General features: G+C 32.9%; 1 protein-coding gene across 2 annotated transcripts in view; it reads left to right on the top strand.

Moving 5' to 3' along the window:
- PCDH17 (protocadherin 17) overlaps positions 1-27,282 on the top strand; it is a 108,767-nt gene that overhangs the window by 33,662 nt on the left and 47,823 nt on the right. For both annotated transcript variants that reach the window (XM_067712875.1, XM_067712874.1), the window contains exons 2-3: positions 3,505-3,563; positions 3,697-3,869. In XM_067712875.1, the coding sequence (XP_067568976.1) occupies positions 3,505-3,563; positions 3,697-3,869 (232 nt within the window). The remainder of the gene's footprint in view (positions 1-3,504; positions 3,564-3,696; positions 3,870-27,282) is intronic.

Below are 27,282 nucleotides of genomic sequence, written 5' to 3'. Positions count from 1 at the left end.
ATTAATCTACTTCCACAAATAAAGCTTTCCCAATTTCAGGCAATGTGGTTCAGCTTCAGTAGGTGCTTTCTTTTGGTCTTTTTCAGAGACACTCGTTTTTAAAATCACGATTTTTTTAGAGTCCTAATAGATGAGCAAGTAGTAGAAGATGGCACATCTTAGGAATAGTTTATTATTGACTACTGCTGATAAAAATTATGATTTCAAGTATCATTTATAAATTTACTACAATTTGCTGAGTACTAGAAGAGAAGTGCATAAAGGTAAATAATCAAAGAAACCATTCATATCATACAGACTTTTCCACTGTGTGTTTGTTTACTTGATTACTTGTTTATTTGTTTATGTTTTCTGAACAAAAGAAAGAATATCTAAATTTTTATCTTCATCCAAAAAATAACAAAAAAATCAAATTAGGAGGGCCATTCAGTTTTATAAGTTAGTTCATATTTAAGTGATCATTATGAGCAAATGATCATTTAAAAAAAACAGCAAAATATTTGTCTTTTTATTTCTGAGTGAAATAGATTAAAAAGATAATCATATCCTACAGTTTATTTCAAAGTGTCTGCTTTAGAACTTTTTTGTAACTAGCCATCAATTCCAGGGATCCATTTTTTTAAATAATAAACAAATGATATGTTTTAAAAATAAAAGTTAATAGTTCCTGTGTTCAAGTTGTGTTTGAAGGGAAAACATTCTAATTTTATCCTTGTATGGAAAAGGATAAAATTTTCAAAAGTTATATTTTAATTACTCATATGAATATTTTAATTACTCTGCTAAGACCTAAAAATCTACAAGTGTCTGACCTCAAATTTTACTTTCTTTCTAGACTTAATGGTTAAGGATTATAAACGTACAAGATAGAATTTGATTTTTAGAATACAGTGTTGGAAAATAGCTGAAAGCCCTTATATTTCTAAATTAAATGATGCTGTAATACATTTAGCTTTTTTGTCTATTTTCTGTTTGTTTTTCTATGTAAATACTGTTATTTTATTTCAGATTATTTGAAATGAGTTTTCAGACATCCTTGGAGCCTGGATAATGAAAATGTTATTTTCTATATTAAAACTAGTGTGTTTTTTATAGTGAATTAGTCATATGTTTATTAAAGGCCAAATGACTATTTCATTATGGTAATTATAAACAGACACAGCCTCTCACATTCCTACCTATTTTAATGAATGAATGCTGGCAGACATTATTAATAAACTCCTGATACTCTGCTACTGATTAAGTTGCAGACTTCTAAAATTGTACTTTGTGAAATTCTACAATAATAAACCAACTTTCTTTAGCCTGTTTTTACCACCCTCCACCCTCATTTCTCCTCCTTTGTATACCCTTTTGTTTTTCTCTTCCTCCTCTCTTTCTATTTTTCCCTTGCCTTTCTCCCTGCCTTTCTTTCCTTTCCAAAATTCTTCTTTTCTAACTTCCTATTGTTTTTCTTCTTTCATCAGAACAATATTTGGTAGCATTACCATCACCCAGTGCTCATCAAACACGCTGATACATACATAGAAACATTCATAGACACGTGTGCACACATACTCACATATAATTTAAAACAGCTCTTCACTCAATAGGAACTTAAAGTATCTTATTTTATAAGAACTGCCCAGAACTTTGATATTATGCAAAAAATTTTAGATACTGTCCCTATTAGAACAAGGGAAGAAAAGTTTTCCCAGTCAGTCTCCCTGTGTCTAACTGAATAGGGATCCACATCCTATGAGGTCCCACCTAATCAAAGCCATTAAAATCACAAGATTACTTATAATAGCCCTTATATTTTCTAACTAGAGTTTACACTTTCACTTTACATTTTACTTGCTCCTTAATACCCCGGATTCTGTTTTTCTGAAGTGTTCTAAGATACTCAGGCTTAGCTTTTAACTGACAGCAATAATGATGCATGTTTTTGACCAATTCAAAAAATGAGCTAGATGATTTTAAGTTTAAATGTGGAGTTTCTAAGTAATTTTAGTTTTTAAAATTGGCAAAACTCTTTTGCAAACATTTTTGCTCTTGGTGTTGGTTTCCATTATTACTTTTACTAGAACATAAAGTTATCCTTAAAGATAGATAGTTTGTTATGGAAACAATTAAGGTGCTTCACAGAATCTGGAAATTAGTAAAAACATGTTAATAAAAAATGTCTGCTACCAATTACTAGTTAAAGTGGATTAGAAATGAGAAATTAATCTACCTTGTTTACCTTCATCTTTGCATTTATTTTGACAAAGGTCATTTGAACAACAGCAAGAAAAGATTATAGATTAAGAAATTTGTGAGGGTTTTTCCTGTCCCCCAACTTCTAAAAGACAGTGAAACTTAGATAGTAGTTTAAGCTATTACTGTTAACATGTTTTTTCCAATAATAGTTTAAAAAGCCAAATAATTTAAATTATTACATGGGATTAAAAAAAAGAGTCCTGTTAGTTTAAATTAGCCTTATTTATAAGGAAAAATACATACTGCTCTACATTAAACCTTACCTTGGTCCCTCTGCTTCATGAATTGTACGCTCCTGTGTCACTGATACTTGCATGCTGGATGATCTTGTAGGAACCCATAGCTGCTTCAGAGCACAATGGTGTGACATGAAGTGAGGCAGAAAACAGGAGAACCTTTGTTGCTGAGTCAGCTGCAAGAAGAAGTAACGTGTATGAATGTACAGTATAGGGAAACCTATGAAAGATCTACTCTCTTTTTCGCAAAAGACTCTGTTCTACGGTACAAGGAGAATTCAGTTCTATTTGGCAGACATCCACGTCAGTTTGGAAGCAGCAAAAACAAACACAAAAACAAGCCTCATTTCTCAGTGTCTTTACTCCCACTGCTTTAAGTAACATTTTAATTCTTACTTTTATTTTACTTTGTTTTTAATAACCAGGAAGTAACAGCCCTTTCCCTTGTATTGAGTACAATTTCCATAGTAAGGATGCAGATAAGGATGCACTATAGAGATGAGTCCGACCATAGGTGCCACGCCTGTATTTATTACTGGTAAAATTTGAAGGAAAGGTTTTATATCCCTTAATTGAGGAGTGGGTGACTTTAAATTATGTTATATCAAGAAGGGCAAAGAATCCCAGCAGATGATGTAATTATGCTTAAAAATGAGTATTATTAAATAATTCATGCTTTTAATATGGAGAAATTAGGTCATTTTTCCACTCCTCCCACAAATATTCAATCTTAATATCTAAGTAATGAAACAACACAGACAGTGTTATCCATCCTGGTACTAACAGAGAATGCCAGTTATGACAGGCTCATTGTTTACTTTAACAGGTAATTTGTGGACCGGAATCATTTAATTGTTCTGAGTACATAATTACATGTCAGCAATTTCCAATTTAATTAAAATGTACAAATTTGAAGATTAAGGGAATTTTTGAATTATTAATCATTTTTCCACTAGGAAGTCTTGTTGCTCTGCAGGAGATTTGTCCAGTGTACAACTATACGTATTTTTTTCCTTCTCTTTCGCAGACAGACAATTTTCCCGCAGAGCCCAATTACATGGGCAGCAGGCAGCAGTTTGTTCAAAGGTAAGGCCTATTAAATAACTTTCTCAGCTTCCCCATTTGCATTCATGTCAAAATTGCTTTGCTAGAGATTACACTTCAGATTCAAACTCGTAGAGACAACACTTTCTCTTCTTTTTCTTTATATGTATTTCAGTAGCTCCACGTTTAAGGACCCAGAAAGAGCCAGCCTGAGAGACAGTGGGCACGGGGACAGTGATCAGGCTGACAGTGACCAAGACACTAACAAAGGCTCCTGCTGTGACATGTCTGTTAGGGAGGCACTCAAGATGAAAACTACTTCAACTAAAAGCCAACCACTTGAACAAGGTGAGTGAAGTCTTCCAATGCTTACAAAGTGTAAAGCTTAAGCAATCATTATAAACCTCATAGTACTAGAGTTGTAGTTTATCACCTTGGAATGGACCATTGACGATATAGCAAAAGGAACAGCAAGTTCTGAGGTTGCCTCAGACAGAAAGCAATTATTCAATACCTCAGTAACCACAGAAAAAGGAAGGCCATGGATTTTGGTCTGTAATCTTCTTAAGATGAGAACTTGCCCAAAGTCACTAGATTGTACTTATCTTTATGAACATTTTCCAGCCTTTGCTATTTTGCATTTTATTAAAGGAAAATATAGCATATGTTAGCTAGATATGCACGTTTTAATATACAGATTAAGATGAATAAATTCAACGCTTTTAGGTGAAATGAAAACTCGATTGGAATTGTATAGCTCTTATCAGTGTTGATGTATTTTTAGTGTGGATTTTAGCTTCAAGATAGTTTTTCAAGAGTCAAATAACAGCTAAGCCAGACTTCTGGCTCCTTTTGATTTATGTCTAAGTCTTCCTGGATAGCAAATAAACATGAACTTGCTTACCCTGATAGAGTTAAAAAAGAAATACTTCTTCATAAATACATATGTTTTTTGCTAAAAGTCTATCTTCAATTTATTAGTTTGATATGCCTTTTTAAATTAATTTTGATATTTTTATTGTTTCAAACACAGTAGAATATTTACTAATGATTCACCCAAAGAGAATTAAGCTAGTCTTAAGTGTGAGACTTAGATGTTGTGAATAAGCTTTTGTTATGTCCAATTATAAGAAATGAAAAGAGCTGTTGTATAAATCGAATTTCAGAATTACAAATGCATATTATATTAGTTAATATTAGTTTTCAAAATATTAATAGTATTTAAATATGTTTAATATTTATTTAAGTTTTATGAGAGACTACATTTAAGCTATATGGACATATTTATGTATTCTTCTAAGTCATTTAATGATTGGTGATTCATAAAGAGTAAATTTTTGCCTCTAGTGCAGTCAGTCCTATCACATATACATCAGCAGATAGAATGCTTTTTAATTTCTCTATTCATGTTGAAATTTGAGTTCAAACACTCACACACATACATTCAATACAGAAATAAATTCATATATATATATATATACATATATATAAAAGTTTCTGCACTAAATATAATTACGCTGGCTTTATTTTAAGGATAACCTCGTAAAAGCCTTCTTTTCTAAGTAATAAGTGCCAGATATGTCTTAGCAACTTTTTGCATAACAATGCAATATTGTTTTAAAAATTATTTTAAACAAAAGCTATTTGAATACTTATCTAATATTCACAGTTCCTGCACACTTGAATGTTTACTTGAAGTGAGTTAAGTGGTCTTGATGGGTTTGACTATGCAATATTATAATATATGAATATTTTAGGCACATTTTAAGTAATGGGTTATTGGATCTTGATATGTGAATGCATAGCCTAACAGACTAATCTATGTGTGTGATAAAGTGATTTACAGGTAATTCACTGGCCACTATTTGTAAAGCTGCATAGAGTAAGTAAAGAGTTTGCATTTTGTCCTATCTTCATGAGAAACTTTGTTAATTAAAAAAGCCTGCTGCTCACTATTAACTTTTTAATTCCTTTCCATCCACTGACTGAGCAATGTATTTGATAGGAATGAAAAAAGGACCCCTATAGAAAAATGAAATATATGTCTGAAAATGTAGTTTATACTGAAAAGCTGTTTTTTCCTATTTTGATATCAAAAAGTAATATCATAGAAAGGTGGCTATTGTTCTTAAAAGAAAATGTGGTTGACACATATTTTAATTAATATTACACATAAAATAATTGCTAGTCTATGAGTGAGAATGCCAATAGATATATCTCCTGTAAAACAAGTAGTTTCCACATATCCTTATTAACAAACACGAGAAAGTTATGAATCTGAAAGCCATACTTAGAAAGTAATCTCTGAATTTATAGGAGAGAGACTGACTTCTACTTTAACACATGATTTTGAAGGAGTATTTCATTGATTGATCGACAGATTTGATTCATCAATTCATTTATTTAATAAATATTATCAAATGTTTTCAATATGTAAGGAAAGTTAGATTTTTTGGGAACATCAAAAATAAATTTGACTTGAACCCTGTCTTCAAGAAACTGTATGTAACTAGTTGAGATGGGAGACCTTTCTCTGTTTGGCTCTCTCTCTCTCTCATATCTCCTCTCTCATCTACCTTTATCTGCCATCTATCTCCCTATCTATCTCTCTGTCTACCTCCAATCTGTCTTTCTCTCTCCATCATCTAGATAATCTTTTTGTCTCCCTCCTTCCCTCTCTCTCTCTCTTTCTCTTTCTTCTATGTATTTTATGCATACATCTATCTATCTACCTATCCAGATTCAGAGGAGGAGACTAGTATTTATTGAGTTTTTCCTACTTACCATAAACTGTGCCAACTTCATTTCAACATTAACATATTTAACCTGCAAACTCTAAGATAGTTATCATTTTTATCTTACATGTAAGAAAACTGAGCTTATGGGAAATTTATTAACCTGCCAAGCAGGTTGGAATTTTATCTTAGGTCCAGATATGCCCGGAATTTGTGTCTTTTCTGTACAACTTTATCCCCAAATGGGAGAATTAGCTCAAATATATTTTCTGATTCATTGCTATGACTAGATATCAAATAAACATTGAAGGATAAGTTAAAACTTAAGTTCATGTATGCGAACCTTGAGGGAAAACATCAAAATAGGTTATATTCATTGAATTATTCAGTGGTTAAAACATAATATCCTATTTAGTTTTCATTGCACTTATAGATAGGTGACTACTGTTACTCTCACATTTAATAGTTGTTAAGAAATTTTCTCAATGTTCTGTGCTATAAGTAGTGAAGTCAGCATTAGAAATAAAATAGCATGCCTTCAGGGTCTGCCCTCTTAACCAATACTTTATACTATTCACATAATGAATTGTTTACTCAGAAAAAAAAAAATTAAAATGTTTGAAGAAGCAATCAGCCATTTTCTTGGTCAATGTCCTCTATTAATTTATTTGAAAAGCATCATGAGAGCCAATGCCAAATTAATTTAATGCACACCTACAAAGAATAATTTTCTTTACAGATGAAAGAAGATGACAGCCATATTCAAACAATTATCTCATGTCCAAGTTTCATATGTTAACCCTAATTTTTAATGCCTTTTAAAATACCCTAAAAAACATAAATAAATTTCCTTTAAAACAAAAGCTAAACAAAAAGAAACCTGTTTATCAGTCTTTTGCTTGTCCTAAAAATTTATAGTAGTGCCTTAATAGTTTTCAATTAAAAAAATCAGTAGTATAATTATATTTTATATTTTTATTAGTTTAATTGGCTTCTTTCCCTGTTTAAATTATCTCTATTAAGAAAAATAATGTTCTATTTTAAATTAAAATATTTCTTTAAGTTAGAAATTAAAGTAAATTTAAAAAATAGTCTTCATATTTTCAATGGAAATTTCTATGCTAATAATGATTTTCCTTTGCAAATAACTTAGTCCATTTGAGATTTTATTTTATTAGCTCAATTTTTACTGTTTTTCTTCTCTTTTGTGCTGTTAGATTTTTTCCATTTGTTCTGTTTCTGATATTTGTGTATTTTTGCTATCATCAGTTTAAGCATCCCAAATATACAGCACTAGTATGTGTTGCCCATTATTTTAGAAAAAATATTTTAAAGGATTCAGTAGTTAAATGAAGGTGTGATGTACTGCACTACAGCTGAAGATAGCTTTAAGGATTTTATATTAATAAAACCTATAATAGAAAGAAGTTGTTTTAGCTTCTCTTAGTGTGATTAAAAAAAATCTCAAAGAATGTGCTTAGTATTTTCTTTTTCTATTTGAGTTCAGTTTTGTGCTCTGCCTCTCTGTTAGTCAATTAGATTTTTCCCCATACATTCCCCATCAAATATTAAATGTAGGTAGGTAGGTTAGTGGGGAGAGAGAGAGAGAGAGAGGGAGAGAGGGAGATAATAGGTAAAACAATCCATATGTTTTGGAATGTGTATGGTGCCATAGTAGCAAATTCCTTAGAAAGGCATATATATATATATATATATTTCTATTTAATAAGTCATTATTTATCAAAAAATGACACAGAAAATTGACCAAAATACATTTCATCTTATTCTTCTGATTTTATATTTTGGAATGACAAAAACTAATTTATATCAAGAACTAATAAAAATACATAATGTTACTTCTGTAAAGAAGAGTCACATACAGTTTTATAAAGAACAAAAGTCTTTCAAAAATTTTTGTAGGTAAATTACTCTTTATACCTCAGAATATTATTTATACTTTGACTTCTTTATTTCTATCCATCAGAAACCTTGTAGAGTATTTTGATTGTTAGCAATAAGTGTTTTGTTTTTCTTTTAAAAGACTTAATAAGCTTTCCCCAAAATTCAGTAGTCTCTGTTGATTCCCAAATAATAAATGTGCAGTCTTTATAAATGCTGACTGGCAATTTTTCTGAGCTTGTTATTGATAGCTGTGTGACTGTTCTCAATTTTCCAAGGATAATCAGTCTTCTGATATCTTTATAATTAACTGAAACCAAGTCTTTGAATTGAACTCTGAAGCTAGTGGAGTAGCATTGTACATCGTGAGTACTCACATCCTGTGCTAAAGATTGCAGTGGATGCATCACCAGCACAGGATGTAATGCCCCGTGGGGGCCAGATGTTGGTCCCTTCCCTGGTGACTGGATTCCAGGACATTTCTGAGCCTCAGGAGTTGCTCCAATCAAATTCTTTTTCATTTCTCATCTTATTTACTTGCCTTATAATTTGTTTTATTCTCTTCAATTTTGTGCCTCCCCCGTTCTCTCTACTGCTAGAAAAATCTGACTTCTTAAATTACATTCTGGGTTCAAGACATTTCACAATGGAATCCCTGATTAAAATCTAATAAAACATAATCAATAGAAAATTGAGAATAATGGAAATGACAAATAAACTAAGTTTGCTCCAGTGAATTCAGTTTTAAAAGTAAATTGTGTTCTTAAGGGGTGCCTTCACTCTTCCCAGAGGACATTCTAGAAAACTACAAAAAATAAAGCTAAAGAATTGTTTTTTGCTGTCGTTCCTTTTTTTCTTTAAGTCAGTGTTTGAATTTTACTTGTGGGCTCCATATTCAAAACAGGATTAGGCTAGTTGGAACGACTTTAGTATTTGTTATAGGATTTCAGAGTTTGGCAAGGCTCTGAGCCCCACTTCTTCTAATTTTCCTCGTTAATTCACTGCATAATGACTGCAATTTCACCATATTTCTAATTATGTCTGGAAAGGAAACAGTTTAATGTTTGTACAACCTATACTTTACATGAAGGAGATATTTATGAAAGCAATAGTAGGGAAATGGGAGAATGGAAGTTGAGGTCCTTGTCCACTGAAGTGAGGGTGGAGCCATACATTCAGGATTTGGGAGGAGGTTATTGAGACAGAGGGCTGGGATGCTGAACACAAACTTGACCTACCTTGCAATTTCCCCTAGAACTGACCCTGAATAGAAAAGTACTAGCATAGTACTTTTATATTCTCAAGCTTCTGTTCTGTTTTCTCTTCTGCATTATGGTTATTGCAATCTGAATCTTCCAATCAAGCAGTGTCTTTTCCCAGGCCTACCCGTAACAGGCAACAGCAAATCCACTTCTGCGGAAGCAAGAACATGAAGGAGGTGACTGTGTCCATCCTCTCAGCAGCCATCTGGCGATCTATGAAAATCATTTTTAAAATAAATTTTGCTATAAACTTACTAATAGGAAATTTGTCTTAGGAAGGAAATGGGAAATTACTGCCATATATTGGGGGTGGGAAGGAACTTTGAATATTTAATGCCAGAGAAGAATCATTTACACATTTTTAGAAGCACTGCTGCTTTATGATTTGCATACGTGGTATTTAAGAAATTGTATTATTTGTCAAGAATTCATATTATTTTCAAGTCCTGTAAGTTTTTATTAGGCTGCATCTATCCAAGAGCAGGGTAATATCAATTTTATCACCTCCCTGTGCTATCTTTTAGGGCATTCCCAATTCATCTGGCCTTACATTTTACTAGACAAAATATCTCTCAAACTGTGAGCACTTTCACTTTGTTTTTGCTTACCAGGCTTTGCAACCGTCCCACAGTTCACCTAACTTTAAAAGTTTCAATGACATCTCTTTTCTCGTGTGCAAACATCTGCTTCCAGAATCCAGCATCTGGTATCATGAAAATAGAGAGATTTTATCACCCTCACATTTGTTGCTCATCGTAAAGCCTCTCTAACAAGTGTTGCATGATTTACTATAGACTCACTGTGATTTTGAGATTCTCTTGCTTTTAGTAAGCACAGCAATGACTTTTCCTGAAAGATTCCAATTAGGAAATGTTGGAACAGTATTTCCCAAACTTTTGACACTCATTTTGCCTTATACTTGAGACAGGGGAACCCTCCCCAGCCTTAGAATTACACACTCTCTCAAATATTCCCCCCAAAAACAGAGGATTTTACTTTTTGTGTTTTTTATAATATAAATAATGACAATTTCTTTTCATTTTTATAAATAAAATTCTATACTAATATTACATACATTTTTTATGAAAGCAGGAGTGTGTCCATAAATTCTAAAAATATAAAATAGTTATCAGCTCATCTGTTAATTAAGAACTGTAAGAAAATAATGTTATTAGGTCTAAAACTTCTCCCAGCAATTTCCTGTTATTTCACTTTAATAGCATGTTTAATATTGCAGGTTCTCTATTCTTTTGAAAGCCGTATTACAAAACATTAGGGTAAGAATCCTTGAAGTATAATTCCCCTATTGTGTAGATAAGAAAACAGATTAAGTGATTTCCATGGGGTCTTCAAGTTAGTGACAGAGGTAGCACTAGTTCCAGGTTTATAATTTTCTGTCTAGAGCCCTTTGCATCCTTCTGTGTAATTTCTATGACACATTAATAGAGACCTCAAAGCCTCTGAACAGGTACTTCAGATTTGTCGTCACGCTTCTTTTCCTTATTAACTTGAAGATGTCAACTGCCAAGCTTCAGAGCTTCATTCTTGATTCTTTCATATATATTGAATAAGTATTTCACATATTCATATATTTAATATATATTGAATAAAAGCTCCAAAAGGTCAACTAAATGTATTATTCCAGAAGTTAGATACTGACACTACTGGATTATTTGTCACTAAGCACTAGGATGTAAATATTTCTTCAATCTGGACACAGTACCTATACCTGTGCTACCTGTGGGTACTTGATACTTTCTTAGTGTGCTGAGGAATGGTGGTGCCAAGAGAGATTTTCAGTCATTCATTCGTTTATTCAATCACTTAAGTTTTCTTCTAATAAATGACTGTGCTTGGGATACAAAGATGCACTCAAGCACAGGCTGGGTCCTCAAGAAGCTCACACTGTATTAAATAAATTTGACATACAAACCATGAGTTTGGTGCAGTGAGAGAGAGATATGTCCTGAGTATTAATGGAGTCAGGAGAATGGAAACCCGGCCCAGAGTTGGAGGCTCAAAGAACATTCCTGGAGAAGAACACATCTGAGCTGACTCTTCAAAAAATGTTTGGCTTACTTGGCAGAGTGAAGTTGGGAGAGGGAAGATGATGGGCACTCTCAGAAACATAGGTGAAAGGAAGCAGTGCATGGCAAGCTGCTGTTAGAGGCATGTGAGTAGTGATGTTAAGAGTGGGAATGGCAGGTAGAGACTGGGGAGGTAAGTAGAAGCCCAATGATGGGACCACTGAGAGGCAGCGCTTGGAGGTTCAGGAGGTGGCAGTACAAACTTTCATTTTAAAGGGATGATTTTTATGACAATGTCTTGGGGGATGGGAATACAATTAGGAAGCTGGGCAAGTAATACATGGCAAGGCAAAATGAGGCCTAGAGTGGTGAAGAGGTAGTAAGAATGGAACAAAGTGAAAGATTAAAAACTTCTTTTAGTACACACCACTACTTTTATGATTCTAATGAATTGCTTAGAAAAAAATCATTTGATGCCCAAGTAAATGTAATAGCACTTGAATTATTTAATGCATTTAAGTAAGCTTTTATGTAATATATACCACATATATTAAATTAACACATAAATAGTTGAAACTTTTAGCATTTTCTCTAAATGACCAATGCTTATTTCTATATAGGAATCGATTTAATAAAGAAATTTACCATTCAAGGATGCTGGGGAAGAAAACAAACAAACAAGCCAAAAACTTCAGTTAACCAGATCTTTGAGAAAACTTTCAGAAAGCAGTAAGGTAGTATAAAACTTGCTGTGATAGACATTAGGATTGTGATTTGGATAACTGAGTTCAATTTACTAAATGGTAAAAACAGGGTGAGATCATCATGGGGAAAACATTTGGGAAGTAAAAAGAGTTTAGATGAGTAACAGAAGAGCCAACTGAAAATTACAGTTTGGTAATGGGAGGAGAGGTGGGGGGTATAAACATAGAAGCCATTGATATGGGATCATACTTAAAGTAAACTGATGACAGGGATTATTGGGAGAAAAGAGAATAGAGTCCAGGACAGAATCCTTCAGAACACAACAGTAAGAAGTTGGAAAGGAGAAAAGTTCAACAATTGTTCAATCTGAATGAGACATAATCAGTATGTTGTGTGACAATCCAAAATCTGGAGACCAACTAGATGAAGTATTTGACTGAAGCCAAGAGTTTTTAGATTTCATTTACAGACAACATAATTGAGAGCCAAATTAAATCAATTCATTAAATCAATTTGGACAACTCTGTTTTTATTTAAAACAAAATGATACTGAGCTTGCTTCTGTTTTATGGTTCACAAACTAGTTCTGAGGACAGTCCCAAATATGTGATCTGGCATCACTGGCATTAAATGTATGACTTCCAGAGCTCACCACTTCAAAAAAAGGAACATTTACTTGGAATCATATATTTTTTAAAAATAAATCTATTTATTTATTTTTTATTGCATTGGGTCTTTGTTGCTGTACGCGGGCTTTCTCTAGTGGTGATCAGGGGCTACTCTTTGTTGTGGTGAGCGGGCTTCTCATTGCATTGACTTCTCTTGTTGTGGAGCACGGGCTCTAGGCTTGTGGACTTCAGTAGTTGTGGCTTGTGGGCTGTAGAGCACAGGCTCAGTAGTTGTGGCACATGGGCTTAGTTACTCCATGGCATGTGGGATCTTCTTGGACCAGGGCTTGAACCTGTGTCCCCTGCACTGGCAGGTGGATTCTTAACCACTGTACCACCAGGAAAGTTCAGCAATGTGATTTTCATTGGTGAATTGCAGTGCAAATTATTTCCTCTTATGTTAAAACTCTGTTTATGAATAAGAGAAAGAAAGGGGGAAAAAGTAGCTAAAGAAGGTGGTATTACAGATGGAAAATGCTTTAATTATTCAAGGTATCTGAGTATCAATATACTGAGGTAAATGATCCACCTAGAGGAATTATTGAAGGATTGGATGAGATAGATGTTATTCCAGTATAATGGGGATGCTATCTTTAAAGTGAAGATAAACTTTTTCTGTAAAGGAAAGAAAGGAGAAATAAATTTGAAAAGATAAACAGTGATGTGTAGGCAAAGGGAAAATAGTTGTAGGTTCTGATCTCTATAAAATGGAAAGCAAATTTCATCAATCTCATTATTTCACAAAAAACATGTATTATATAAACAACACTCAGATTTGCAAAAAGCCAGAGGAGCTCATACAATTACCAAGATAATCTATTGCAAGATGAACACCTGTCAAAAACAGATACAGCTATTATTTCATATTTATATTTGTTAAAAAAATAAGAAATAGGAACATATAATGTATCAAACCAAATACATTAACATATTTAAATTAACTCCTCTTGTACTTCTCAATTTTATAGCTCCCAAGGAGTCTTTAAAGCTGATGTTTTGATGTGTAGGCCTATAGTATAGATGTTTTCTAGAATTAAAAAAATTTTCAAATTTTAGAAAGATGATGTATTGCATACACCATGTATTATGTAACATCCCCACTGGGAACTGTACCAGTACTCACAATGAAACACATGATCCGTTTTGTAGAGAAAAGTCTAAATATTCACATTAAATTGAATAAATGAATAATATAGATAGCCCATGTCAGTTCAAGTCAATTTTACCACCGAATGAATAGCAAAATAACTTCCAGACCTGAAAGTTTTTTGGATTTCAAAATGGACAAGAGGGCTTCCCTGGTGGCGTAAGTAGTTGGGAGTCCGCCTGCCGATACAGGGGACACAGGTTCGTGCCCCGGTCCGGGAAGATCCCACATGCCGCGGAGCGGTTGGGCCCGTGAACCATAGCCGCTGAGCCTGCGCGTCCGGAGCCTGTGCTCCATAACGAGAGAGGCCACAACAGTGAGAGGCCCGCGTACCACAAAAAAAAAAAAAAAAAAAAAAAAAAAAAGACAAGAAATTTAAAATTTTTACTTAATTTGCATATTGGAGCTTTTCCTTCCTTAAATTCTTGACAGTTAGTTATACTAATGATGATCCCAGTAGTAACATGATGAAAAAAAAAATCTACCAACAAGAGAAATGATTTAATCCAGTTTCCTATTAAATCATAATAGAAATCTGCAGTGGGGGATGTCTTAAATCAAATATAGACAAAAATATTCTATCACCCCTGTAATCATTTTAATGTGATAAATATTTACTTTGGGAAGATCACTCAAATGTTTCATCCTGGAACATTTAAATGTTTAATCATGTCATAAGAACATTTTGAGTAGTACTTTTGGGATTTGCAGACAGGTAACAAATGCACTCCCACCTCTGATACAGGGTATATTTTTGAAACAAAATACATATTTCATGGAGATTGATTCATCTGCCCTGGATTTTATTTTCTTTGAGGTTTTGAATATTTATACTGAGGGATGAAATTTTGTTTTGTTTTTGTCCCGGGCCATTTCCTTCCAATTTTAATTACTACGTTTATTACATAATGTCCTTTATATAGACATCTGAACTTTTTCCCCTCCAGGCTAACATTTTTAAAGATGTTTAAAAGAAGGATGGCAAGAAAACTTAATACATGCAGAACGACTTCATGATGTACATAGGTATTACTCCACACTGTTGGAAAACAATAGAAAATAGTTTGAATCTTAAGTAAATATATGTGATTTTTTTTTTTTTTTTTTTACTCATGGAGTGTATTGTGACTCTTGCTCAGGAGTGACTCTCATTACCATTAAAATATGAATAAATTAATACAATGCATATTATTTCAGTACCCACGTATATGACTCTGCCTTCAAGGTGTTTGGTTTTTGAAACTGTCATTCCTCTATCCATCTAGCTATAGTTCCATTTGTTAAATACTGTAATATATGTAATAAATAAAAATAAAATTCTGCTAGAGAAATGAATAAAGAATTACTTCATGAATTAGATGTGCCTTTAATAGGGTCTTGAAAGTAGAGTAGGACTTACAGGACACAGATGAATTGAATATTTGAAGCTGGGATAATAGCATGATCCAAGATCATGCTAGAGATATGACAAGTCATAGCATGATCCAGGACTGACAAATAAGTCTGGATATTTTTATTGGAGTATGACATGTAGAGTTATAATGGAGAGAAATTGGACCAAATAAATGGACTAAGGTCAGATTATGAAATACCTTAAATTCTGTACTAAGAAGCTTGAATCTGATTATATAGGCCATTAAAAACTTTATTTTGAGTACAGTTAACTGATCAGAATTTCGTTTTAGAAGATTCAATTAATAATATACCATAGGAGCACTGGAAATCAAAGGAGCCCAATGGCCAAGACGGATCATTCATCAAATTTCAAAAGGACAGTGGCATGTTTAATATTTCCTAATTTTTGTATATTATAATGTAATTTAATTGCTGAGCCCAAGAGTTTTTATTGAAATCATTCTGAGCAATAAATGTAACTCAAAAGAAAGATTACTCAGTTCAAAGTACCATCTATTTGTATTTGTCAAGTATGATCAAAGTTGATTTTTCTCTTTCATTTTTATTTACAGCAGAGCTGAAAACCCTACCTTAAATATGAATCCTAATGAAACCCTTAAAAGATTATAAATATATAACAAACTGTGTGGACTTATTCAATCAGATAACAAAAGAACAGCTAATAGTTACAGGCAATTAAAAAGAAAAAAAAAATTGAATAGCTACTTTATGTCAAGTACCGCACCAAGCACCTTTAAGCAAGTTTGTCCTCATGGCAAGCTGAGGAGATGGCTGTTATCTTTAATAGGTGAAAAACCTGAGCATAAAGAACTGATGTAACTTGCCCGTAGTCTAGGCCCTCTGCGGTGTAGCAGTTGTCTGCCTGATGTCATGACTGTGCTCTCTTCATTCTAGTTCCATTTCCTTATTTACAGTCTTCAATACCAATGTGAAAAGAAGAGTTCACAGAAAAGTTATACTAATATTTCTAAATTGAAAATAAGGTTGAAATTAGAGTTGAATGCGATTATCTATGCTTAAGTGAATAGAGTTATGAACAGTTCTTCAGTACCATATATAGTCATCTCATTGCCATTATTTTATTATTATTATCTTTGTGACTTCCTCTGCAGCAGTATCTAATACTGAGACTATTGTTTTTTGATCCATATATAGATGATTTGCCTTTACCTCAAATAACCTTTATTTCATTGCTACATATTGTGCAGTTAACTTAGGCACTGGACAGAAGGCACAAAACTTGCCATGCTAACTTGTTGATACCAATTGGAAAATACTTTAATTTCTATATACTTATAAAAGTCACCTTCATATGTGACGGTCATTTTATTAATGTGTGATCACTGTTAAACACAGAATATAACAAGGTAGTTCTAGATATATGTTCTATCTCACCATTCATTTCCATTAAGTTTGATAAAAAGGTACTTTTGCTATTTTTGAGTAATAAATAAAATACATTTTGTTTTTTGAATGCTGTCTGTATTAAGCTTTAACATTAGTTTACTTTTAAACCTATGACAAACTACTTAGAGTTATGTTATATACACAAATTTAATCCCACTTTATTCATAATCTACATTTTGTAATACACTGTAGTCCCTATGTTTTTTTGTTTTGTTTTGTTTTGTTTTGTTTGCGATACGCGGGCCTCTCACTGTTGTGGCCTCTCCCGTTGCGGAGCACAGGCTCTGGACGCGCAGGCTCAGCGGCCATGGCTTACGGGCCCAGCCGCTCCGCAGCATGTGGGATCTTCCCGGGCCGGGGCACGAACCCGCGTCCCCTGCATCGGCAGACGGACTCTCAACCACTGCGCCACCAGGGAAGACCCCGTATGTATTCTTAAGAAATGTCACAGTTCTCCAAGTATTTGATCAAAGTTTTTGTTCAATTAAAATGGAGCAGAAAAAAACTTGAATAAATTCCATTTACCTCATATTTTTCCACCCCAAAACTGCCAACACATTTTTTTCTACTTTCTCAAGCCCTCCCAACCAGCCCTTATAATTCCAGTTATTGGTACCACCATCTACCTAGTCACTCCAGTCAGAAACAAAGGAACTCCTCTTATTTCCCTTCTCTTCCTCACCCCAGCATGTACCATTAATTCCTATTGTTACCACAAGCCAAGTCTACTTCTTTGTTTCACCTCTAGTGTATTCCCCCATCAGAGGCTACCTCTTTTTCACACCACCATACCTTCCCAGGGTAGGTGGTCACCTGCTTCCCTTGCTGTCTTGTTTGAGATGTAAGTTCAAACATTTCACTCCAATTAAAACTCTTTAATGGCTTCCACAGAGTACTTGAAAAAAAAATTAGACTTTTAACCTTGGCCAGTAAACCCTCCCCTTTTGTCATTCTCTTACTAGCTCACTATACACCAGCCATGGAAGTCTTCTTGCAGTTTCTTCTTTTCTTACTCAAGAAAGAGGCTTGTAGTGTGGAAAGCTTTTTTTGCATTAACGTGTCTCCTTCAAGAATCTGCATGCTCCGTGTGCGATGGAGATACTTTTATTCTCCAATGTATTACCAATATTTGGTTTAAAAAAAAGGGTTATCAAGGATTAAAACTACAGATTAAGAAGAAGATTTTAGGGAACTCGAAGTCATTGGATAAATGTTAAAGGATCTTGATCTGATAAATAACATGATATTGTATTAATCTTTAGAGAAGCCAGTTCTTCTATAGTTAGAAACAAATCCAACAAACAGTTAATGACTTCCAGTAATTGAATTATGCACATTTAAATTGAATCATCTCATTTACCATGCACAATTTTAAATAATTTTATAAGATAGGCATTGCCGTTTCCATTTTGAATAGAGGAAATGACCAATCTAAGGTCATCGAACTTTTATGTGGCCAAGCCAAAATTTTAGCCTAGGGATCTGATTCTAATTTCATTGGTCTTTTCATTTTTTCACAGTAGCAATGGCCACATGAGAAGGAACAAGTTTGTAACCAGTCTAAGTGGTAGTGAAAATAAGAGGTAGTCATTGGGATGAAAATGTTTGGAGAATATAGATCCTAACATCTGGGTAGGGAGTAAGAGAGAGTCATCAAATTTTTCAATGTTAAAAACTTCCATCATGTCTTAACAATATGGTTGGGCTATTTAATAGTATTGGCTGGCTAAAGCAGCATGCAAAGTACATGGTGCAATAGGAATGGGTGAAAAGAGAAATGAAAAAAGTGAGTACAATCTATTTGAAACATATGATTGCTGTATTTGAAATATGTGACTACAGGCACTCAAAACATACTGTAATATTGAAGGAAAGATGGGCAAATTTGGGTTAGCTTTTGAGTGTCCATTATTGATATAGTACTATATATAGAAAAATTAGAGCAAGTAGATAAACTGACATGTTAGGGAAGATGGTAAAGCAAATTGTTACTTTGAAACACAGGAGACAAATCAGTAAAATGAAAGCTTATCTTGTGAGTAAATTCAACAACAGAACCTTAGATGAGGCAGGTAAAGATTCCACAGGGCTCAGAAGTGTCCTTCATATTACTGGGCCCAGAGCTACATTTGCAATAAAATAATTAGATTTGAATCCCAGCAAATAGTGTTCATTTATTTGTGAAATACTGATACTGTTGGCCACATACATGTACTGATTTTTAAAATTGTCAATTTATATAAGTCCATCTAAAGTAATAGAGGTGTGATAAAAATAATAATGAAAATGAAAGCTTTGCCAAAAGTGATAATAGACAATACTAAGTAAAGGAATAACTGAAAGTACTCATACATTGAATAGTTACTAAAAAGAAGGATAAGTGTACTACTTCAGGGCATGATGTGAGATCCCCTTGAGTTTATACTTTAAGAAGAACATATATTTAAAATAACAAAGATTAAAGAACCAACACTCCAGAAGCCAAAGCTTTCCAGATTTCTTCCTTGAATTTTACTGAGAACACCAGTGCTATGTTTTTGTTCCCTCTTTTCTTCTATAACATATTGAGATTTAAAAAAAAACTAGGCTACATAAAACTTCAGAGGTTAGGAAATACATCTCCTACTAGATTTGTTTTTGTGAGACATAACTCTGACTTTCTATATTTTGATTATTAAATTTATTTTCTGTTTTATACCCACACATATTTATATGAAAACATACATGAGCTTATATATTTATATATATATTTTCAAAATTTGAATGACAAAAGCTTATTTTTTTAAAAAATTACACTTAGCCTATATCCACTAGAGTATCATTAACTTCTCCAATGTATTGTAATTGTGCCTGGAAATTGTACCAGGTTACTAGAGACTTGCCCTTGAAATTACAAAATGTATCAACAATACATAATAATGCATTTTCACATAGATTTATTAGCACAAGAGTATTCAAAACCCATTAACAACCTAATTATTTCTGTGTTCACATGACAATATTTTATTAACCATCATTCAAAAACATTTGAATGTTGAAAAGAATAAAAGAAGAAGCTTTTTAAAAAGCCATAATCCAAGTTATTTGTTTTTAGGTTATGGGTAATATGTTTTTATGAATAGAGGTTACCTATTTTGCCTAATTTGTTTTTGGAATTATGTTATGAATATAAATATGTACATTCATTTCAGTATATTTATTACTTACATATCATCAGTTCATTTGAACACTCAATACATTTGTTAATACCATCAATGTTTGAGTGATTTGCTATCATTTTCTTCAGACGTAACCAATTTTTCTACGATATCAATTCAATATTGTTAAACTACTCAATTTTTCTTTAATAATACAGCACAGTTATTAACTCTGTCTGGGGGAGAACCTATGTGCCTCACAAATTACTTTAAAAAGGATTCAGATTTCTATTTGGATTCAAAGACATACTGAAATTCAAATGAGTCAATAGTATGTTGCCATATAAATCCTTATTAACATCTTCAAGGATAAATAGATATGATAGATAGTAATTAGTATGTTATCTATAATTTGTTTCTAATTTATTTAAGGGAGAGTAAAAGTAGTTTGTTCCCTTAGAACTGTTAAGTACCCCTTTATAATTGTGTTTATGCTCTTAATGTGCAATATCTATTAAAAATATTTGACAAGGTAGAAAACTCTACCTAGTAATAATTATACTGATATATAAAGCATTACTGATGATTCAAAGTGGCATATATGTTTTCTATCCTCTTAAATATAGTTTACATGAAAGGAGTCAATATTTATTTGTGCCAGACATTGTATATGGCACTAGGGAAAGAAATTATTCATGAAACAGACCTAAGTCCTGATCTTTTGTTGTTTACCTCAGTAGATGTTTGTGTTATTCAAAGCTCTTGGAACATCTAATTTGACTTTTTGTTAATGAAGCATACAAACAAAAGTGTTTTGTTAGTCTGAAAAAACACCTTAGATCTACCATACGAAAATCAGTGAATATGTGAAAGTAAACTTTAAAAATTAGGTGAGATAAAAATGTACCTATCTACAGCTGTGGAAGCTATAGGATGGAATTTTTATTCCCTTCATACAGATAAAAATATTGAGGAATGATATCCTGCATGGAATCCTTGAACAGAAAAATAACATGAGCTAAAAACTAAGGAAATGCAAATAAAGTATCAATATTGCAAATAAAGTATCAATATTGGTTCATTAATTGTGACAAATGTACTATATGAATGTAAGATGTTAAAAATAGGCCAGCTGGGTGTGAGACATAGGGAACTCTGTAGTATCTTCTCAATTTTTCTGTAAATCTAAAACTGATCTAAAATTTTAAAGTTTATTTTAAAAATTAATAACTTTGGAAGAAATAAATTGATGATACCAAATTGTGCAGAACTTTAGATGTTAACTCAAGTATTTGAGCATTTTTAATGATCAGTAGGAAGCCAAATATGTGGGCAGGAGCCTAACATAATTAATGTAGCTATTTAGGGACACCTTCTTCTACAACTGCACAAATTGTAGGAAGGGAGTGGTGGCTTCCAGGAGAGCAATCTGATTCAGTAATTTCCCTATAAAGTGCTAAAGGCAGAATTCATGTGGTGGTCAGTGTGAATGGAAAGATAAAGACTTGACACAATACAAATAAGTAATTAACAGTATTTGGCAGTTTATTGGATATGAAACCTAGCAGAGAAACAAAGTCTGGGTGATTTAGAGGAGAGATGTATAACATAATAAACTGAATATAGAATAAGAAAGTAATATGTAGTTTAGACTTAGAAATTACAGTTGCTGGTGTTGTATTAGTTAGGGTAAAAGAAGATATATTTGAGTCCCCAAGGTTAAAAGAAAGTTTAATCATTTCCTCCAGGAATGTCTTATGGTTAAATAATCCGAAATCTTTTGAGCAATGAACAAGGAATGTTTGGACTTTTTGAGCCCAGAATGTCACTGTGGTCTGTTTCACAACCTCTTGTTTTGATTGTTTGTTTGTTTGTTTTGCGGTACGCGGGCCTCTCACTGTTGTGGCCTCTCCCGTTGCGGAGCACAGGCCCCGGACGCGCAGGCCCAGCAGCCATGGCTCACAGGCCCAGCCGCTCCGCGGCATGTGGGATCTTCCCGGACCGGGGCACGAACCTGTGTCCCCTGCATCGGCAGGCGGACTCTCAACCACTGTGCCACCAGGGAAGCCCTCACAACCTCTTTTTGTCATGATAATGATTGTGCTTTTATTTTAAATGTTAACATTTTCTCAGAAGCACATAGTGAACCATAACCTCTTAATGGATAAACTAAGAATTAGGAATAAAATAGGAAAATTTCCAGCTGCCAGATATCTCTTAATCAGTAATATGTATTCAGAATATTAATTAATGGTTATAATAGAAGTCTAAGCATGGCACATTGCTCCAATTCCACATTCATTTGACAAAATGAAATTTTCACTGGTTAACTTTTATTTTATTCTCATTTACATTTCTACCCTTGAATATTAAAGGTAATTTTATGTTCTGTATTTCATAAGTGGAAAATAAATTACTTCTGAAACTTTTAAAGAAGGGTAAATGGTTGGAATTATCAAATTTGAAAGTGACCCACAAAACACCAGTAATGACTTGAGAGAGAGCACTGAAACATATTCCCATTGTGTGGAACAGTCCCCTTGATGTCAATGAAGGTTCCTAGAATGTTTCTGTAGGCCTTTTGAAGTCTTCGCATTAGAAATAACTGTTTGATTAAACACAATCTCAATTGGATTTAAATTTACATTTTATAGACTTGACTGACTCTTTAGGGTCATTCTTATTGAAAGAAACCAACTCTTCATTAACAAAAATTCTAAAATTGTTTCATCGAAAGAATAGCTATGCAGTAGTTCTCTGGGTGGGGGAGGGGGCTCACATTCATTGTTGATGTGTATTGTGCTTTTCATTTGGATTCAGTAAAGTGTGACATAACTTTATGATTAAAATGGATAAAAGATGTATACATTTGACTGCTACTTTGACCATGAATACCTGAAAAGAATAATGGGATTTTTGTCCACACAAGAGGATGGGTTACAGACTCTCTTGTGGTGCACTGTTCCCTTATAAACCACCATTAGTATGTCTAAAGCTGAATCTGTGGAGGGAACGCCCTCAGGAAGGGAATCCTGGAGCATGATACATTATTTTCCCTAATCAGGTTAAATATAATCAGGATGGTTAGAATCCCATGAGAATATTTGGTCAGGATAAGCTGTGCAGAGAGAGATTGTTCATTTAGATCACTTATAGTGCAGTGGGGTACAGACAGCTTTGGAAATTTTTCCTCTGCTGAAAAAACTTAGTCCATTCACTCCCCTACCCCCTTTCCATTTTCTCTGAAATCTTAGAGGTCATGGGTCTTTTTGCACAATTAGGTAATTAGTGTATTTATTTATTTATATTTTCTCTCTTTTTATTTTTTTATTGAAGTATAGTTCATTTACAATGTTGTGTTTAATTTCTGCTGTACAGCAAAGTGATTCAGTTATACAGATATATGCATTTCATATTCTTTTCCATTATGGTTTATTATAGGATATTGAATATAGTTCCTTGTGCTATACAGTAGGACCTGTTGTTTATCCATTCTATATATATTAGTTTGAATCTGCTATTCCCAAATTTCCAATCCATCCCTCCCCCACTCCTCCTCCTTCTTGGCAACCAAGTCTTTTCTCTATGTCTGTGAGTCTGTTTCTGTTTCATAAATAACTTCATTTGTGTCATATTTTAGATTCCACATATAAGTAATATCATATGGTATTTGCCTTTCTCTGTCTGACTTATTTCACTTAGTATGATAATCTCTAGTTCCATCCATGTTGCTGCAAATGGCATTATTTCATTCTTTTTTATGGCTGAGTAGTATTCCATTGTATATAAATACCACATCATCTTTATCCATTTACCTGCCAATGGACATTTAGGTTGCTTCCATGTCTTGGCTATTGTAAATAGTACTGCTATGAACATAGGGGTGCATGTATCTTTTTGAATTATAGTTTTGTCTGGATATATGCCCAGGAGTGGGATTGCAGGATCATATGGGGATTAGAGTTCTCTTCTACATTTTCACAGGGCAGGGACCAGGGTGAGGTCAGTGAGCCAGTTGCCTGAGGCATAGAATTCAAGGGGGCATCAAAATTCTCAGGAATCCAGGTAAACTATATTCGAATGGAATACTTTTCAAAAATCAAGATTCAATGCACAAACCATGATGAACAAAATATCAAAATTTTAGAGGTCAATGCCATGCTGAGGCATTTTAGAGCCTGAGGCTAAAGGAAAAAATGTGCTCCTTTTAATAGACACAAACTCATCAGTAGTATTTTCAAAATATACCTTTTTGCTTATTTCAATTTTTATTGAGAGAATTACCATATTTGACCATTTCTCCTGTCCAAGGGATAATTTTGAATAATTTTGAATTAGCTTAAGCTGATGTTAAATTATAATAAATTAGGTTTGGGTATAAATAAAATGTTTAAATTAAAAATAATACTGTGAATTTTAATACACCAAATTTTCAATTTTTCATCATTTTTTCAACTACTTTAATGTTCTGGGAAAATTCACCATTTAAAAAATACACAAAATCGTGTATATTGGGGTGCACAATTTTTCCTTTCCTTTTGCCTCAGGCTTCAATATGGCTCATATTGAATATGGCTGCTACTGCTTTTTCACTTACTTAGTTCAGAATTTTATATTAGTTAATTATTCTTTTTTTTTGAATTTTATTTTTTTTTTATACAGCAGGTTCTTATTAGCTATCTATTTTATACATATTAAGTAGTTAGTGCATTTAAAAGTTCTTTGGGAAAAGTGTTTTTATACAGCAAGTATAATAAACGTTCCATTTTTGTACTAATCAACACATAATAACACAACTTTTATTTATCTATTTTTTGGTCAGGGAAAAGCAAATTTAGTGACTATTATATCTGAGACTGATCTTTCTCTTGAGCTCAAATTTTTTTTATTTTTTGCAAATACTACTGACATTTAATTATCAGTTACAGTTGCCTAAATATTTGCAGAAATGTTGTATATTATATAAAGTTGCTTTAATATATCATCAAATGCACAGGAGACTTGAAACTTTCTACAACTTCATAATGGATGTTAGGTCAGGAATCAGTATACTCTGTTCTAGTCTTGGTTCAGTAGTATACCAGTTGCATATGTGTGTCTTTGACTCTGACCTTAACTTGCTGGCTCTTAAATGCCTTATCTATAAATGGAAGGACCAAACCAGATTATCTCTAATATACCTTACCACCATATAATGTTCTATTATACACAGACATAAGGAAACTGAAAAGTTTTGCCACTGTAAGACTGATTTTGCAGCCTCTGCTTGAATTCTGATGATTATTTTCTCAGTATAGAAATATGATTAATTTTACATAGGTAATAGCAATAAGAATTCATTATTTGTACCATCACAAATTCTCAGCAACCCTGTTGTTGCTAAATGATAAGGACAATGACATATTAATAAATATTTCTGAGTAATAAGGTTCATTTACATAACACGTTTTTACTGAGTATTTATAATAAGCCAGATACATTGTAGAAAGAGTAGACAGGAGTCCTCAGGGAGAATATGGCTTTCTAGCCACCATACCAAAAAAATGGGGCAGTAAAGCCATGAAGGAAATGAGGAAGTACAGCCAGGTAGCTCTCTGGAGAAGAGTTCCAAGCAGAGAGAATGACCAGTGCAGTTCCTGCTAGTCTGGTGTATTGAATAAAAAGCACAGATTCCAACACGGCTAGGGCAGAGGAGGTGAGTTTGAGGCAAAGGATGTGTCAGATAAGGAGGAGAGAAGATGGTAGATGGACAGTATTAGGACCATAATGGAGAGGACACAATTCCTGCTTATTTATCTTACTGATGATGCTTATGATCTGTTTATTGAAAGAATCATTGAAATAGGGTTCTCTTATAGTAAAATACAAAACTTTTGTGGGAATTATAGATTATAATAAAACTTGCCTGGAGATTAACTTTGTAAACATATTTGCATAGTTTCTCGTTAGGTGTCTTTGAATGTATCTATCTCTATTTCTGTCTATATCTGTATCTGTACCTATATCCCTTAACACCTAGCAATATATATTGAACAAATCCCTGATCACTTAATTTCTTCAAAATAAGTAGTCTGATTCATCTCAGCATTTAAACTCAAAATTCAAAACTCTGGTTGAACAATTCTTTATTGAAGCATAATTCTATTTTGGGAAAATTTTATGTAATACACATACACACATATTTTATAAATATTTTGATAAATAATGGGCTATTTCAGTGATCTCACGGGCAACATACTGTTGAAGATATCTTTTACAATAATATCATTTATTATTTTCCTAAGAAGTGATCCTAGGAGCAAATTATTGTTTCAGAGAATATAAATGTTTCTTAAAGTTCTTGATAAAAAAATAAAACTTTATAGGATTTAAAATAAAATTAATAAGCTATAGATTTCTCAAATTTTTCACATGCAAAACCTGCCCATTTTCGATGATATCCATAAAGGAAATATTCTGAAGGAAATATAACTAGTTTTTCATATTTAACTAGGTTTCAGGAATCATGTATGAAAAAATAATTATTTTAATTTTTAGACCAGCATCTTAACCATATTCCTGCTGGGTTTTTTATTATATTGTTTGTATTATTTGGGCAAAAATGTTTTCACAAATTAGTTTTAATAATTATTATAATATCAGCTTAGTGTAATAGAATTTAGGGGATTGTGTTCAAAGGTTCTTTATCCAATTAGAATGTAAAGAGATCATTGAATGAAATAAGAGACTTTAATTTTTAGATACGGCAGTTTAGAAAACCTAAAATTGTTACCATAATATTCTTGAAGGAATATACCTTGTTTTATCAAATTATGCAACTGAAAATGAAAAAAGTGAAGATGACTAAAATCATTAATTTTGAGTAAGTGAGAAATATATTTAGTATGATGTATCTACAATCAGAGAATTTGACTTCTGAGTAAAACTGAAAATACTCATTGGTAGACTAAAAAATGATTCAATGCATGAGCCATAATACAAATCCTTATAATACATATCCAAATAGCATCATTTATGTGTGATGATGTGTGATGTGTAAATTGTGAAGTCTTTACCTCTTACCAGATACAGTCTTCAAAATAATCTAACCAGAACATGTTCACTAATTGCATTACTCTAACTAGCTATATTGTATGCCCTTCATTACACATATAGTATAACTATATAATCTTTGAAAATTGTGTCCCTTGTGATCTTTAAATGCAGTATCAGTATTTTGGCAGAATTATTTTGTAGGCAGTTAAGTTCAATGCATCTGAGTTAAAAACTACATCTTCTGAAAAAATGTCTGCAATACCCTTTTAATTTTCATCTTCTCTTTCTTATTGGAGTTATAATAAATTAATTATTCTTTGGTA

This window comes from Pseudorca crassidens, chromosome 18 (genome assembly GCF_039906515.1).
Source record: "Pseudorca crassidens isolate mPseCra1 chromosome 18, mPseCra1.hap1, whole genome shotgun sequence".
Classification (NCBI taxonomy): Eukaryota; Metazoa; Chordata; class Mammalia; order Artiodactyla; family Delphinidae; genus Pseudorca; species Pseudorca crassidens.
The sequence above is the reverse complement of the archived record's forward strand: the minus strand, read 5'-3'. Positions and strand labels throughout refer to the sequence as shown.